Source organism: Mastigoproctus giganteus, chromosome 7 (assembly GCF_048544385.1).
Source record: "Mastigoproctus giganteus isolate SK-2022 chromosome 7, ASM4854438v1, whole genome shotgun sequence".
NCBI classification, from domain to species: Eukaryota; Metazoa; Arthropoda; class Arachnida; order Uropygi; family Thelyphonidae; genus Mastigoproctus; species Mastigoproctus giganteus.
Genome location: NC_143581.1, coordinates 95725384 through 95744004, shown reverse-complemented (window position 1 = coordinate 95744004; position 18621 = coordinate 95725384). Strand labels below are relative to the sequence as shown.

General features: G+C 42.0%; 1 protein-coding gene across 1 annotated transcript in view; it reads right to left on the bottom strand.

Moving 5' to 3' along the window:
• LOC150083090 (WD repeat-containing protein 13-like) overlaps positions 1-18621 on the bottom strand; it is a 376518-nt gene that overhangs the window by 128694 nt on the left and 229203 nt on the right. The window contains exon 9 of the mRNA XM_090377026.1: positions 6289-6348. Coding sequence (XP_090233152.1) covers positions 6289-6348 — 60 coding nt within the window. The remainder of the gene's footprint in view (positions 1-6288; positions 6349-18621) is intronic.

Genomic DNA, 18621 nt, shown 5'->3' with positions numbered 1-18621 from the left:
GTTTGAGAAGCAACAAGAGAGGATAATACTCTTGATCTGGTTATCAGCAGTGACTCTTCATGCATTAAGAATCTGCAGATACAGGAACCACTAAGAGGCAGTGATCACAGTGTGCTGAAGTCGAATTTACTCAAGGAGGTAAGTACCATCAGGGGTAAAGGAAAGGGTTTTTGCTTCCATAAAAGTGAGTACAGTGGTCTCAGACAGTTTTTACATTCTGTACAGTTACCAAAATGTTCTAAGTGGGAAGCATTCAAGGAATTAATCGGGGAAGCTATTAAAAGTTTCATACCTATTAAGAAATATTGTTCAAGGTTTAGGCCTAAATGGTTATCAAATGAACTAATGAGACTCGTGACAGAGAAGAAAAATGCATGGGATGCATAGACATTATCAAGCGACTCAGAAGCCTATGACAGATATAAGCTAGTCTGTAATCAGGTCACAAAGGAGGTTAGATAGGCGAAGGCAAGAAATCTTTGGCAAAGGATGCTAAGAAAAACAGCAAGGATTTCTTTACTTATATAAACTCTAAAAGGAAGGGGATGAATCTGATTGGTCCACTTGATATCGATAGTTCGACTGTTGATGATCCTGCTCAGATAGCAAACAAACTGAATGAGTATTTTGCATCTACATTCACACATGAGGAGTTATTAAGTTTGAAAATGCCAGAAGGTTATCAAATTGTAGCAGGGTGCTTAATGATTTTGTAATAACTGAGAGCAAATTGGAGGAGAAATTGTTGAAGTTAAACATCAGAAAGGCACCTGGGGTGGATGGGATCTATCCAGTTATATTAAAGGAGGTGGCAAAGTAACTAAGCAAACCCTTAGCCATAATTATGACTCAAGTGAGGTCCCCACGGACCGGAGATGTAGAAATGTATCCCCAATTCACAAAGGAGGGATTGAAGGGTGAAATGAGTAATTACAGACCAGTTAGTTTAACTGCTGTTACGGGTAAAATAATGGAGACACTGGTTAAAGATGCATTGCAGGATAATCTAGACAAGACTGCAGCAATAATTCAGACACAGCATGGGTTTGTTAAGGGAAAGTCTTGTCTGACAAATTTGATAAGATATTATGATGTAGTTACAAAGGAACTGGATGCAAAAAATAATTTTGATATCGTATATTTGGATTTCCGGAAAGCTTTTGACACTGTTGCGCATGGAAGACTATTGTACAAATTGGAGCAGAATGGTATTAAGGGTAAGTTGCTACAATGGATAAAAGGATGGTTGAGTGGGAGAAGACAGAGGGTGGTAATCAATGGGTGCTGCTCTTCGTGGATTAATGTTATAGTGGAGTCCCACAGGGTTCAGAGTTGGGTCCACTGTTGTTTTGTATATTTATCAATGCTATTGATGAAAGTATATCAGGCTTAGTGTCGAAGTTTGCAGATGATACAAAGGTTGGCAGGGTTGTTAATGACAGTAATGGCAGTGTGCTACTGCAACAGGATCTAGATAATTTGGGCAGATGGGCTAAGAAGTGGCAACTGAAGTTTAACCTTGACAAATGCAAAGTATTACAAATGGGTAGAAGTAACCCCAAAGAAACGTAACAACTGTGTGGTACTACACTTAAGGTGGTAAAAAAGGAAAAAGACCTGGGTTGTTGTTGTTGTTATTATTTGGTTTTTAGCAGCATTAGCAACTAAGGCCATATTGCTCCGGGAATATGTGGTGGTCATTCCCTGACCTTTCCGCATCCTCCGTATTTGGTGGTGACGGGTTCGAACCCCAGTCTAATCAAGAAGCGTGTGCTACGCACTGCTGCTCCTTCCCACCTGGCTACGGAGGTGCCCAAAAGACCTGGGAGTAATTGTGCAGTCAGATATGAAGTTTTCTGAGCAATGCAGACAGGCTGCCAGGGCAGTTCATCGGGTTTTGTAAATGCTATATAGGAATTTTGCTAGCAGGGAAAAGCAGGTGATTGTCCCTCTGTATAAGGCAATGGTCAGGCCACGCCTTGAGTACTGCATACAGGTCTGGAGGCCTCATTTTAGGAAGGATGTAGATTTGCTTGAACGTGTACAGAGAAGGGCAACAAGATTGGTGAGGGGAATGAAGGGATCCTCTTACCAAGGGAGGCTTAAGTTCTGCAAATTGCAGTGGCTGGAGACTAGGCACCTGCACGGCGATCTGATTGAGGTGTATAAGGCCTTGAATGGGTTGAGCACGCTGAATTCTGATGGGATCCTTCCACTTGTTCAGATTACGAACCTAAGGGGGCATAAGTTCAAATTAAGAAAAGACAGATGTAGAATAGATGTGCAGAAATTTGCCTTTAGCCTGCGGGTGGTTAATTGCTGGAACAAACTTCCATCTGTCGTTGTAGAAGTTGATAGGTTAAATAAATTTAAGGAGGAACTGGACAGTCATTTGGACTGAATGGTGTGATTTTTTTTTTTTTTTTTTGTTTTGGGCTGATGCATAGCTCATACACTTGCTTTCTTGCATCACATGCCACTACTACATCAGCTGTTGTGGCAACAAACAAGAATTTAGGAGGTGAGTGTAAGTATTACTTTAACCCATATTATCAGATAAATGTGGATTACCCTTCTCCCACACCCCCAACTAGCAGTTTCCCTGAACCCTTAGGGTACCCTCAGCGATAGTGGTTAAAAATTCTTGCACTACCATTGTTCAAATGAATACCATCTCTACAAAATAGATTCCTACTACCTACAAATGCAGGCCATGCTGATAAAAATTTCTTCCCCAGATTTCATATTCCCTCAAGTCTCGAATTAATCCAAAAGGCTTTCAGCATATAGTCGTCACATTACGTCTGGGCAGAATTGCAGACACATACACATTGTGATCTAATTCACTGCATACTTTTAGCATAGTCTTATATTTCTCCAACAGATGGTCAGGTTGTGCACTAATATAGCTAGTCCTCACATGAATGACAATTCTCTTTACCTCCCTTAAAATCTGACAATCTGTTGGTAACATCATCAACTGTAGCTCCTGGCAAGCACACTCTGGTTCTGGACCACCTATCTTTATTACAAAAAATGTTACTCATTTCCGTGACAACAGAGATTAGCGAATGTATCTCCAATTCATACATAGGGATGAAGAGGTGAGACGAGTAATTACCGACCTGTTAGCTTAACATTTGCTTCAGGGAAAATATGGGCCACTGATTAAAGAAGTAATGCAGGACCATTTGGACAGGAATGCAATTATACTGCAATTATTGCATGAATTTTTTAAGGGGTGGTCTCATCTAACCAATCTGACACTATGATGCAGTGACCAAGGAACTGGATACAAAAAATAATTTTGATATCCTATATGTGGATTTAAGGAAGGCTTGTGATACTTACCCATAAAAGATTGCTGTACAAAATGGAGCAATGTGGCATTAAGGACAAATTACTGCTATGGAAAAAAGGATGGTTAAGTGACAGGAGACAGAGTGGTTACCAATGAATTACAATGCTCCTGATGGACTACTGTTATTAGTGGAGTCTCCGAAAATTTCGAGATGGGCAGTAAACATAAACATAAATTGTTGTTTTCAATATTTGTTAATTATACTGATTAAGGTATATATCAGGCTTAATGCCTAAGTTTTCAGATGATACAAAGGTTGGCAAGATGGTTAACGACAGTAACCAGCATGAGCTACTTCAACAAGATGTAGGAAAATTAAGTCAATGGGCTGAGAAATGGCAGTTGAAGTTTAACATTGACAAATGCAGGGTACTGCCTATGGATAGTAATAATCCCAGGGTAACTTATCAACTGTGTATAACTACATTCAGGGTAGTAGAAAATGAAAAAGACCCGGGGGTAGCTGTGCAGTCGGATATGAAATTCTCTGATCAGTGCAGACATGCTGCCAGGACAGCTCATGGGGGGTTTTGTCAATGATATACAGAAACTTTGCTAGCAGGGATAAGGAGTTGATTATCCTTTGTACAAGGCATCTTTGTTAAGGTGCATCTTGAGTACTGCATACAGATCTGGAGGCCTAACTTTAAGATGGATGCAGATCTGCTGCAACAGGTGTAGAGAAGGGCAACCAGATTTGTGAAGGGAACAAAAGTGTGCTTTTACCAAGAAAGGCTTCAGTACTGCAAACTGCAGTGTCTGGAGACCATGCATCAGCAGGGAGATCTCGTTGAGGCATTTAAGGCCTTGAATAGATTAAGGAAGCTAAATGTTAATGGCATTCTTTCTCTTGCTGAGAATACTCTCACGAGGAGGCATAAATTCAAGTTGAGTAAGGATAGTTACAAGATAAATGTGTGAAAGTTTGTCTTCAGCCAGTGGGTGATTGATTGATGGGACAGGCTTCCATCTGTTGTTGTGGAAGTGGATAATTTTATTAAATACAAGAAATAACTACTCCAATTCTTGGAGGATTATGGATGGGTGAAGTGTGTGTGTGTGTGTGTGTGTGTGTGTGTGTGTGTGTGTGTGTGTGTGTGTGTGTGTGTGTGTGTGTGTGTGTGTGTGATACTATATAAGCTTGCTTTTTTTGCATCACTTGCCAGCTACTACTACTACTACTACTACATTTTTTAATACTGTTGGGATAGTAGTGAAATTACAAACTGTGGTCTTCTCCCCATCCCATGGTGACAGACACAGAGGTATGGTAGTTTTGTCATTGTAGTAGAGATTGCAATGCATCAAAGAAAGAGCAAATTCAATGAACTCCAGAGTAGGTAATAAATGTAGTACATATTTTTAGTACAGTAAACATTTGGTTTGGTTTTTTTTTTAAGGAGCATTAGCAACTAAGGCCATATTGCTCTGGGGATATGCGGTGGTCATTCCCTGACCTTTCTGCATCCTCCGTATTTGGTGGTCACGGGCTCGATTCCTGTCTAATCAAGAACTCCTGCTCACCTGGCTACGGAGGTGCCTACAGTAAACATAAAAAATATACTATAAATAAAATATATTGCACACAGTTTTGTTGCAAATAATATGGCATGTAATACTACTACATTAATTTATTTCTGCATTTTATTTATTATTTCTGGACAAACTGAATGCATAAATAATAATATAATAACTAGGGGGCTCTGCCCCCTGCTCACTTTGCTTGCCAACCCCCAGTGAATATCAAATATACAAAAAATGTCTTAACCTGCTCAGCATCATTAATGAAGCTGCTTCGGAAAGTTTCCTTCACATAATCGACCAATTTGCTTAGACCTGCCACTTGAGCGGCTTCTTGAAAAGTCTCATACACTACTCCATTCACAGTTCTCACATCTTCAAAACACCTCAGATGTTTCACTTTGCATAACAATAATTTCAAATTAAATCTCTCAACAACTTGCGGTGAGACACTATTCAACCGAACGGCCACTTTACACACATTTTTATATTGATACCATTTATTTCCCATTTTGTCCCACATAAAATGTTGAGTTATGACGGAGTAAGTCAAATCTTCTACACATCTCGCGGTGAGATGCTCTTCAACCGAACGACCACTTTACACACATTTTTATGTTGATGCCATTTATTTCCCGTTTTGTCCCATGTAAAATGTAGGGGTATGATGGAGTAAGTCAAATCTTCTACACCCCTCTCATAATTATACTAATATACTAACATTATAATGCACTGATCAAATTCTTATCAGGAAATGATCTATGTAATTATTTACTGGCACATTTATAGTGACGTAATTCCCCGCCCACTTGTACCACGTCACTGGTATCCCTCTTCTTCCATTGGCTTGAATAAATATCACCAGGAAGAAAACTTATTTATTTATTTATTATTTCTGGAGATCAAAAGTTACAATTGTAATTAATCTCTTTCATCTGTTGTTAGTCAACAAGACAGTCTTGTAAACTAACTGTCCAGGTCTGCTTTTACATTTATGCTGCAGTGCTATTTACAGTGAAAATGATAATACAGAAACTGTATGATAAATTACTTAAGATATTATAATACTCTTGAAATTCATTATAACATAAATTGAACCCAAAGTTTCCACCCAATTTATATGATAACCAACAAAGCATAATAAAAAAGCTAACTAGGTAAATGTTGCCTGTTGGGAAGGGGATGGTGTAAAGTTTTTTTTTTTTTTTTTTGTTTTGAAAATTGCTTTGCTTAGTTTATAAAGTATACAGACCAAATATTATCCAAATTGTATAAATATCTCTTTTTTCATATGAGCTTGAATAGGCAAAGTTTATTTTAGCTCGCTACATATTTAGAATAAAATGAGTATCGGTCAAAAAGTCAAAATAATAAATATTGTTATTAATGTTAAAACTTTCACTGACCTTCAGGTATATTCCAGTTGATATATTCAACACTTGAACTAAACCTTTTGAATTTCCTGTCTGTAGCTTTAGTTAAAATAAACCAAAATATGATAAAATGTATTGTTTACAAATTGATAATTAAAAGAATAAAGTTCCATATGCACATCTTAGTCTTAAAGGGGAAAAAATGCAAAACAGCAGCAATATAAATTGGCATTATGTGACAAATGCAAATCTATTTTGCAGAAATGCCACAGAATTTAATGGACTATCTGATAATTGGATAAGAATATTTTTTTATTTTACCCCAGCCCGGTTAAAGGGTAAGGGTTGGTGTCAGGAAGGGCATCCAGCCGTAAAAATTTCATGCCAAAACAATAAAAATGCTCGCCCCATTTATATATAATGGAAAAAGGCGAGGACAAAAAAAAAACTTTCTTTAACATCAAGATATATACAGTAAACCCCTGCGAATAGCGGGGTTTTACTGTATATATCTTGATGTTAAAGAAACATCAAGGGGAGTTACGTTCCTGAGAAATGCCGCGAATACCGAAAACACGAATACTGAGTGATGGCTCCCATAGTAATAAAGGGGTCCCATTCCAAAGTATGAAATATATAAGAAAAACTAGTCTAAAATTGTCTATGTATGTATTATATGTATCTTCATAATATGACTATGTACATACAGTACATAGTGAAATGCAAGCATATGGCATCGAAATGAAAATAAGAAACAATTTAATATTAAATGTAATATTTATTAGAAATTTCAAAGAAATCTTTCAATCCAGCACCTTTGCTAGCTAAAAAAACTTATCCCGCCAGTACTACATCAGTTTCGCTAAAGTGTTGATAAAGGAGTTTTGCCTTTTCACGAATGATGAGTGAACTTAACGGAATTTTATTTTGAGTTCGGTCTTCTATCCACAGATTTAAAGCCTTTTCCATTTTTTCTAATTAACATCACGAGTTACAGAGCAAATTTTTGAAGCAATTAGTGTTTTCACGGGCACTACGGCGTATTTTTTCTTCCGATTTCTTGATTGATTGTACCGTTGACTCATTGATTTTATAATGTTTTGCTACCACTTTTACCATTAGAAATTTTGTCTAATAACTCAATTTTATTCGCTAATGTCATCACCTTCTTTGATCTTTTCACATTTCCCTTGTTATTCGTCGCCACATTTTTCTACGGGTTAGAAAGAACTTGTCCACAATAAAGTCACTTTCTTCCATTAACACACTCTAAAAAGTCTGTTTTACACTGCAAAACGATAAATTTATCACTTTTGTAAGCATATCAATTTATAAATTGATAAATTTAGTCAATTTATAAGCATGTAAATTAAAAGCAAACGACGAAACCTTCCATGACAAGGGCATAACACATACTGAACAAGGATTAGTGAGAAACATCCACGGCGGGATTTTGTCACCCCTCTCCCCCCACCCACTGAGCGCTGTTTTGACCGGGAAAGATAATTTTAGCCACGTCCATGTTTTTTTATGGCAGAAAATGTTCACGGCGCTTTAAAATTCACAATTTTTAGGTTTCATTTTATATTAAATCAGCGACCGCGAATACACGAAACCGCGAGTTAAAAAATTTTTACTACTATAGTTTCAAAACTGCAAAATGTAAATATACAATATAAAAAAAATTTAAATACATTCAAATGAAAGGTAAATTGGTTTCTAATATTCGTAAACACATCATATAACTTTTAAAAATATATAAATAGCAATTAAACAAGTAAGATAAAACAAAAACAAAAAAAAAGTACATATAGCTAACTCAACAAAGTGTGGAGGGGATCCTGAATTATATACATATTTTTTATTTTTTGAAAATAAACAATGAACAGGTTAGTTCCATTGCAGCATGTTTTGTTCATAGTGTATAGTGTTTAGGGTCTAACAGCACCAGATGTTCCCCACATCTCTGCTGCTTGTTTTGTTCACAAGGTATAAGGTATGTTTGTGTCAGATGGCACCTGGGATTTCTCCCATCTCCGCGTGTGTTCATTGTATCAAGGACATACACTGTCAAGCCAGAGACTTGAAAGTGTGTGAGCCATGTCTGTGCAGTGTGATGTGTTGTGCCCATTGTTTGTCCAGCTTATTGGCCGCCAGGCCCCTAGTGGGCCCGTGGCTTCCTCGCCATGTGGAAGCTAGCCAGGTGGGTCCAGTATAACAACAAGTTGCTCTGGCAGGTCCTGCCATCTAGTTTCCTGGGATTTCAGTGGCTAGGACCTACAAAATAAAAAAAAAAAACATTTGCGCATTTGACATTAATGCTTAATGGGATTGCTGTTAGGAAATCGCTGGTTGAGTTGAACGCTAGAGAGAGAGAGATGTGTTAAAAGGCCTAATAGGTCAGGCAAAATTTTGATGTTATTAAATTTAGATGTGTGAAGCTATATGCTAGATGAAAGATAATAGTGGGAGAGGGCTGAAGAATGGGGGGTAGAAGGTTTGGTTTTGGTTTTGGTTTTATTGGCGCATTAGCTACTAAGGCTATAATGCGCCAAGACCAGGTCATTTGTAAAAAATTTTAAAAACTTTCAGTGACCTAATTAGTTAGGTCACTATGTCAAAAAATATAGCAAATATATAAAAGAAATATGTAACACTTTTATATACGAGTAAAAATATTTATTGAATTTAAAAAGCTAAAAACAGCCGACACGTTGTCATTGTCAGATAAAATCTTACTGAGTGTATAGGGCTCAGTCAGATGGTTAAAAGCGGTACAACGGATGTTACTAAAATCTGGGCATTCGATTAAAATGTGACGAATAGATAAAATGGTGCCACAGTTCTCGCACATAGGACAGTCATCTGCCCTCAGCAGAAAAGAATGTGTAAGATGACTGTGTCCTATTCGGAGGCAAGCTAGAACAACTTCCTCCTTACGATTCCTGCGCAGACTAGACTGCCACGGTTCAATTACAGGCTTTATACGATATAATTTATTCGCAGTCTGTCTATTCCACGAGTCCTGCCATTGGGAATGTATTTTCTCGTGTATTATTTGCCTGTAGTCTGTATAGGGGACTAACAGGGAGCGGTGATTATTGGGAACTGCTGATTTGGCTGCGGCATCAGCAAAATCATTTCCCCTAATCCCAATGTGGCTGGGAATCCAGCAGAAGCGGATGTCATATTCGCGTTCATGGAGAACGTGAATCTTCTGCTGAATGCTAGACAGAACTGGATGAGGATTATATCTCACAGATATTAAAGCCTGTAACATGCTAAGAGAGTCAGAATATAAAATGAACCGTTGGTACTGGTATTTACTAATATGATCCAAGGCTAACTCTACAGCGTGCAGCTCTGCAGTAAATATGCTGCATTCAGAGGGAATCTGCTCTGATATAGTGCTGTCTGTGAAGACAGCAGCAGATCCCACATATGATTCCGACTTCGAACCGTCTGTGTAGACTGGCGCGAAGTCAGAATATTCAGTTCGGAGTGCTGAATGAAGCTGCAGGTAGACACATGGTGGAGTGTCCGACTTTTCCCAGTTTCTAAGCGACAAGTCGCATGCCGGGACACGAGCATGCCAGGGTGGAAAGGGTTGCTTTGATGTTTGGGCAACCTTGTCTACCTTGATATTAAATTCTTTGAGTAGCTCTTGGAAACGAATACCAAAAGGACGATTAGCAGTCTTACGGGTGTTGTACAAATTTTCCCATCGTGGCTCAAAAACGAATGGCCTCGTAGGATGGTCTGGCAGGGATTTCAGTTTTAAGGTGTACTTTAGAGACAACTGCTTACGTCGAAGTGATAACGGTGGTTCGTTCGCTTCGACGTATAAGCTCTGGACGGGAGATGTTCGAAATGCTCCAGTAGCGATGCGTATAGCCTGATGATGGACCGGGTCCAGCCACCGCAGGACACTGTCTCGGGCTGAGGAATATACCTGGGACCCATAATCTAGTTTGGATCGCACAAGTGCACGGTAAAGCCGAAGATTGGTACATCGATCTGCTCCCCAAGATGTAGAGGAGAGCGAGCGGAGAATATTAAGCCCACGTGTGCACTTTGTGCGGAGTTGACGAATATGATCCAAAAAAGTTAGTTTTTTATCGAATATGAGTCCCAAGAATTTTGTGTTTGCTGCAACTGGAATAGCATTTTGTCCGAGCCTTAATTCGGGTTCAGGATGAAGATTACGCTTGCGACAAAAGTGTACGCAAACGGTCTTCTCCGGCGAGAACCTGAAGCCATTTGCAAGTGCCCAGGAATTCAGACTATCAATGGCTTTCTGCAGTTGTCTTTCAATAACCCTCATGTTGCACGACTGGCAAAAAATGCTAAAGTCATCAACATAGAGGGCACTGTTTACAGTTGGAGGAAGTTGTTCTGTGATGGAATTTATTTTTATGGCAAAAAGCGTGACACTTAATACTGATCCTTGTGGTACTCCCTCCTCTTGGCTAAAGGAACGAGAGAGTGAGGATCCCACACGAACTTGGAACGATCGTTTGGCGAGAAAGTTTTGAATAAAAAAGGGGAGATGCCCTCTAAGGCCTAAGTTATGTAAATCTTTTAAAATGCCAAATCTCCAAGTTGTGTCATACGCTTTTTCCAAGTCAAAGAACACCAACACCAAGTGTTCGCGTTTTAGGAAAGCATCCCGGATGGATGCTTCCATTCTAATAAGATGGTCCAAAGTGGACCGGTTTCTTCGGAAGCCGCACTGGATGTTGGAGAGAAGGTCATTTGTTTCTAGATACCAAATTAAACGAGAATTAACCATTCTCTCCAGGATTTTGCACAGACAGCTAGTCAGAGCAATAGGACGATAATTGGTGGTGACGTTTGGATCCTTTCCTGGCTTGGGAAAGGCAAGAATGATAGCCTTTCGCCAGGAGTCCGGAAACTGCCCTTCAGTAAAGATTCTGTTATACAGAAGGAGCAGACGATCCATAGATTTTGATGAAAGATGTTTAATCATTTCATAATGGATGCCATCTGGTCCAACAGCACTTGCTTTGGAAAGAGTGAGGGCTCTTCTCAGTTCCTCTATAGTGAACGCCCCATTGTAGGGATAGAGGCCCTTGGTCTTAAAATTAAGTGCTTGTTTATCCAATTTATTTTTCAGGCCCAGGAACTCTGGGGAGTATGAGGATGTTGCGGAGATGTTAGAGAACGTTTCCCCAAGAGCATTGGCTATTGCAGTTGGATCTGCAATAGCGCATCCATTATAATCTAGGATTGAAGAAGGGTGGGATGTATATTTCCCCTTCATTTTCCGGATTTTATCCCAGACTACCTTAGAGTTGGTAGACTGGTTAATACATGATGTAAAACGGATCCACGATTCCTTTTGACTCTGACGGCGGATATATCGTGCTTTGGCTCGTGCACGTTTAAAGGTTATAAGGTTGGTCGTGGTGGGATATCGGCGGAATATCCCCCACGCTTTGTTTTGAGCCTTTTTTGCCGCTGTGCATTGGGAATTCCACCAAGGTTTAGGAAATGGTGGAAACCGGGCAGATGTTTTTGGAACAGCATTCGCAGCTGCTTGGACAATATTTTCTGTGATGTACTTAACTGCAACATTGATAGACTCTTGACTGACTGTGCTAAGATCAAAATTTGCCTGATGTTGGAAGGCAGTCCAGTCAGCCTGATCAATTTTCCACCGTGGTAACCTAAAAGGAAGACATGGTCTCCCACTGTGTAACAAGGTTATCACGGGGAAGTGATCGCTTCCGTATGGATTCTCCTCCACTTCCCAAGTGAGTGAAGGGAGTAGAGAAGGGGAGCAGATAGAGAGATCAATGGCAGAAAAAGTACGGGTAGGCATGTGGAAGAAGGTGTTTGTTCCAGTATTTAGAAGGGAAAGGTCATTGTTATTGAGCATATGCTCTATGACTCGTCCCCTTCCGTTGATGTTAGCACTACCCCACAGGGTGTTATGTCCGTTAAAATCCCCGAGAAGTAAGTAAGGGGGTGGCAGCTGCGTAAGGAGATCATCAAGGTCTGCCTGGGGGATGTCAGTCCCAGGTGGCAAATAAATGGAGCACACAGTTAATAGAAATCCCACTGAAAGGTGAATTGCAACAGCCTCTATGCTGGTTGTAATTAGCAAAGGCTGCACTGGGGTCTGGTTACCCACAAGGATAGCCACTCCCCCATGTACAGGGCCATCCGCAATTCTATCCTTTCGAAAAAATGTGATGTTATGCATGGTGGGATCATCATTTGCCTTTAGATATGTCTCCTGCAAGCAAAAGCAAACCGGCTCGTGCTTTTGCAGGAGGGCCTTGATGTCATCCATATTTTGCCGGAATTCACGACAATTCCATTGTAGGAATTTAGCCATTATTTTGGCTTGGTGGGTCCATCTGGCGGCTTCCGAGGTGCTGAGGGCTTACTTTTATCAGTCTTGGATTTATCTTTTTTGGGGAAGAATGGACGCTGTCCCGTGTCCATTTCTTCCTCCGCAAAGAGTTCCAAGACTGATTCTTCGGGTACCTCCTTTTGCTCGACATCCATTTTTTCTTGTGTACTAGGGGGAACTTCCCCTTTCTTATTCTTTTCTTTCGTAATTACCTTTGTTAATTGTGGAGCATTAGGAGGTACCGATATAGGAGTGGCAGCTGATTGGTCCTTCTGTGTAGGTTTTTGCGAACTTAAGAGATACCGCGCGATGGGAGTGAAAGACTCCTTGGGAGGAATGGTCATGTCCGTCTGTGTTCCGACGGAACATCTCCCTGCTACCTTCTGGGCGTAGGTAGGTCTGTTGATATTCAGGGGTTTGACCGATTTCCTTGCCTCCTGGTATGATATATTTAGCTCTGCCTTCAGCCGGTGAATTTCTTTTTCTTCTTTCCACCTCTGGCATGCTCATGAGTAGGCCGGATGTTCGCCCTCACAGTTAATACAGGTGGGTTTTGCGGCTGAACATGCTGTTGTTTCGTGGTCCTTTGCACCGCATCGTGTGCATGCAAGGACTCCACGGCAGGCCATTTGAGAGTGTCCATACTTCTGGCATTTAAAACACCGTAAAGGGTTCGGAACGTATGGACGCACTGAACAGTTGATATATCCAGCTTTGATCTCGTCAGGAGGTTTAGGAGAGTTAAAAGTCAGGATAACGCTCCTGGTTTTAACTATTTTTCCATCCCTTCGCGCAGTGATTCTCTTGACGGCAATGACTCCCTGTGGTTTTAATTCGGAGCAGATTTCCTCCTCGGTGACGTCGAGAAGGTCCCACTCCGAAATGACACCTCTCGATGAATTGAGTGTTCTGTGTGGTGTCACCGTTATAGGGATTCCTCCGATTGATGTTACTCGGAGTAGATGTTCGGATTGCCTGTCATTTTTAGTTTCAATTAAGAGGTCTCCAGAGCGGAGCCTCTTAACTGATTTGGGTGAACCTACTAACCCATCTAACCCTTTTTGGATAAAAAAGGGCGACATTTTACCAATCGGTTTTTCACCGGTTGAGTGCATAATCAGGAACCTTGGAACAGGCCCTGATGTTACTTCTGTTCGCTGCCTTTTTGTACTAATAGTACTATCTGGATCGTCGTCAATGTTTGCAGATAGGGACCGGGTTGGGGCCCCTGAAGAAATGAGTTTATCAGGATTCATAGAGTTTATTTAATTGTTCAGTGCCCGGGCTCCCCACCCACCACGGAGCCCAAAGGGACGCCCACTACCCGGCATGCAATAAATGTGCTCGGGAGTGGGACGCCAGGGCTACCCAGACACTATACCCGCACCGCCGCCAGCCTGAATCCTGTCCCTCGGACCATGAGGGTAGGGGCGTGGCATTGACACGGTTGACCCTCGCAGGCGAACCTACTAGCCGATTGATCCTAGCCGGGCCTTCCAGGACCACCCGTCTTGTCAAAGCAGGGGCCAAAGTGGTGTATCGAAGCTGGGCCCCTCAACCACCAGGATCCCCCTTTCCGAATTTCCACGGGTCGCAGCGCACGGCAAACACGCCGGATTCCATTGATGTAAGCCCGGAACCTAGGCTGGGGGGGGTAGAAGTAGAAGTAAGGGGTCGATAGAAGAGATGACCATTGCTAGGCAGTGTGGCATGCCCATGCCACACCAGAGGGAAGTTTGGATGGCAGGTGAGGGAGGTGCCAAAAAGTTACCTCCCCCTGCCATGGATAGAGGTTGGAAGTAGGCTGGGCTAGGTGTACAGCCTGGGTTGCCGCATGGCTTAGGCAGCGATCAGCTGCTGTCCTGGTCTTTGCTTCAATATCTTGGTTGTCCTTTCCTTGTGGTGCTGGTCAGTTTGTCACATCCATGTGTTTGATTGTATGATTGCTCAAGTATGATTGTCCTTTCCTTGGGATCAATTACCTTTTGTCTCATGTCTGGTTTAAGTCAGGTGTGCAGTGCCGGTTGTCACTAATTCTTGTTGTCAGTTGTGGTTGTTGAGTCAACTGTTGGGTGAGAGGAAGCTGTTTGTGGTCGCTGTTTCTCTAGGTGTTTCGAGGTCAAAAACTTGCAGTTTTCCTGTTTGTCGCAGAAGGTGGTCACTTTATTGAGAGCTTAGGTTTTCTTGAATTGTGGGGTTATAAGATCTTAGGGTCTCAATTCATTCTTCCCCTAATGTGGTTGGGTCATTTTGTTGTTTGCACTTTTGTTGTCATTTATCTTGCCACTTTCCTAGTTGGGGTTTGGTGGTTGTAGTAAAGTCCATCGCTTGGCATATACAGCCTGGGCAAAGCCTGAGAAGGCTCTGTAAGTCTCGGCACTCTCCAGAAGGTGGTGTTCATTATTTCTTGGGATGAATTGAATCTTGGTGATTAACACTAACCTGAGGTCCTCGTAGTGTTGGCATTCGTACACCACGTGGTCCCAGGTCTCAGGGGACCCGCAGGCACACAAGGTTATTGTCCACTAGTTGGAAGGTGGCCAGTTTACTTCTGATTGTGCCATGTTCTGTCATCGGATATGTAACATGAAGACCTGGGAAAAACCAGGCTGGTAGCATTGGGTAGACTGTATTTATCTCAGGGATGAATTTTTTTGTTATCTGTCCCTTTGTTGTTTGGGACCAGCGTTCTTACAATATCCCATGGAGGTCTTTGGATGGTGAGAAGCTTTCTAGAATTTACCATAGTCGTGGCTTTGTTGTACCAGACTCCACAGGCCTAAGTCACCGCAGGGATAAAAACAGCTTTGTATAAGAGGGCAAGGGTGCACCTCTTCAGCCCCCAGTCTTTTCTTGCCACTCTATTTATCATCACTGTATATGTTTTCATTTTCTTCTGTAGATTTTTTAGGTGTGGGAGGAATGTGAGGCTTCTGTCAAGGATGATGCCCAGGTATTTTAGCTCAGTAATTAGTTTAATGGTTTTTGTCCTGTATTTTGATTAGCGGCGGTCTTGTTGGGGCAAGGTGCCCTTTTAGCAAGATGGATTGAGTTTTGATCTGTGATATTTGTAGTGGTGTAGCTTGGTCCAGTGTTGCAGAACAGTCAGGGCATTGTTGGCTGCAGTTCCAATCTGCACCCTGGAGTTTCCAGCTATGAGCAAGGTGAGATCGTCCAAAAAGGCCTGTGCTCGGACATCCCTCAGATCCATGGACAGAAATTCATCCAGCACATAGTTCCAGAGGAGAGGTCCAAGCACAGAGCCCTGCGGGTAACCCCTACGTTCGTTCAAGTTTGGCAAAGGGTGTCTTAACAACAACTCTTCTATTTGAGAGGTAGCTTTTTATGCAAGAATAGGTTTTGGGGCAGTTCTGCCCTCCTCAGCCGTGTGAGGATGCTTGGCCACCAAACGGTGTCGAATGCCCCAGTGAAATCAACTGAGATAAGCAGAAAATATTTGCTCTGACAGTTTTGAAGTGCCAGAGCAATGTTTTCTAGTGTGCCGGTTGTGCTTCTTTGTGACCTGAAACCATATTGGTTTAGTGCTGGAAGTTGTGCCAAGTTGTAATACTTTTCTATTCTTTCTCAGAGGAGTTGCTCAAAGACCTTGCTCAACACTGAGAGCAAGGCAATGGGATATGACTCTGGTAGGTGCTGTGGTTTGCTGGGGCTTTTGATTAGAAGCTTAATAACAACTTTCTTCCAATCTGTTGGGAATTGTCCCATTGCCAACCTGTGATTATAGAGGTTTAGTGAAAGGTCCGGAGCAAATTTGACTACCTTTTTTGCAATCTCAGGTTCAGTCATGTCTTCTCCAGGCATTTACTTATTTCTCGGTTTGCTGATGGCTAGGTGCAAGTATGGCATTGTGAAGGGTGCCTCGTGGCCGGTAGTGCTGTACTTATCATTGTAGCTGCAGAGTTTTTCCTGTTCAGGGATATTTTGGTCTTTTGGGGGAGTGAATATAGCGTCCAAAATGGTGCCAACCATGTCTCTCCAGTTGGTGGTCATATGTCCTTGGGGTGTCCTCACTGAGGTAACAACCTCACCCCGTGGCATCTTATTCATTGTAATCCGGTACATGGTTGTGCCCCATGGATCCTGGTTTAACACCATGGAGACAAGATGCTCCCAGGACAGCTTCTTTCACTGCCTGATCATTGCAGTGTAGGTGTTTCTTGTCTCCCGATATTGCTGCTTAAGTGCTTCAACATCCTGAGGTGGGCTCTGTACACCTTGCCTGCTGGGAGGCTCGTCCTCCTTTGCACTTGGTTGTGTAGAGCGTCTAACTCTCTCGACCACTATGGCACTGCTCCCGGTTTCGGGTTTTTCTTTTTTATGGCTTGATTCACTGCATTTATAATCTCTTTGGTCACTGCACGCTGACAAGTGTCAGGATTTCTTGTCCGAGTACCATCCTGGTGTATTAGGTTCTGCGTATTTATTATGATTTGCTCTTTGAACTGATCCCATCTGCCACGATCCACCGCAAACCTGTGCTGCTTGAAGTTGGCTATCAGTGGCTGCTGCAGGGCTCGCTGAATGGTGAAGGTAATTGCATGATGGTCTGATGTGGTCCATTCCTCGTGAACCACCCAGTCCGTAATGTAATTGGCGAGTGACCTGGTAGCTAATGTCACATCCAGTGTTGCCTCCCAGAGGGTGGAGGCAAAAGTTCGTAAATTGTTGGGGCGATTCAGGACTATTAGTCCATCGGCAGTGATGTATTCTTCCAAGCGCTCTCTGTTCCTGGACCACCCCCCCCTCCGCTCCTGGGTGCGGCTGAACCAAAGTGGGGAACGACAGTTTACTTCGGCTGAGATGAGTACTTTGTCTGTTGGGAGCTCGGTTAATGCTTGGTTGAGGTACTAAGTTGCTGGTATTATGTCCTCTCCCGGACAACAATATAGGGAGATGAGGAATATCTTTCACAGAGGCGACACAATGTGGGCACAGGCAACCCAAGGTGAACAAAGATGAGTGACTTTGGTGATTGTTAGGTCCAGGTACCGGCCAATGATGGCTGCCCAGGGGGGTTACACCATCTGTCTGTACAATTTTGTACCTTAAGGGATATCCCCGGACTTTATTAGCAGCTGTGTAGGGTTCCTGGATTAATAGTATATTGCAGTTTTCTTCTCCTGCCTTTTTTGTGATTTGGCCTGTGACTGCATATGCTCTTTGAGCGTTTATTTGCATAAATTTTAAACTCTTGTGGTTATATCCATTATTCAGAGTTCCCATAACTGATTCTTTACTGGTGGATGCTCTTGGCTTTCAGGTAAGTGGGACAGTTTATATCGCAAAAGGAGTGTGTATGCGGCATCTTCAGGTCTCTGCAGTTTATAAAAAACTGGGTTTTTATCCTTGTTTGGGCAGAGTTTAAAAAGTGTGTCCCTTCTCCCTACAGTTATCATAGGTCACAGTTTGGGAACACGTATGGGTATGGTTGTATGCCCAAGTCGGCAGCAGTGGAAGAACTTTGGGACTGCTACATGCTCCCTGTATCGATGTGCTCCCCAGTTTATGTATATTCGGGGGTGCCTCATTATGATTCTCTAGGCGTCCGGGGTTAGTTCAATCACCCAATTGATGGTGCTACCATTCCTACTTTTTGTTTTGGCTGTACAGCTGGTGCTCGGTCAACCTCTGGTAGGTCTTGTTGCAGGTTTCGTCTGTAAATCTATTTTATAATGGTGGTTGATGTTATGTCCTTTTCCAGATCATACACCATGATGGACGGGCCCTTCTGCTTTGGTGGTTGAGCTACAATTCCAAGGGCAGGTATTTTGGCATTTTCTAAGATGCGTTTAGCATCATCACCGGTCACAGTTTCAAATATCACTCCCGTGTCTCAGGTTTTACTGATGGACTTTATTCTTGTGCTCTTTAGGTCTTCTGTGGGAAAGTCCATCACAGCTTTCTTGACATCTTCACTTGATTTATGTGTCCGGTGTAGTGGGCTTGAGCAACCAACAGAAAAT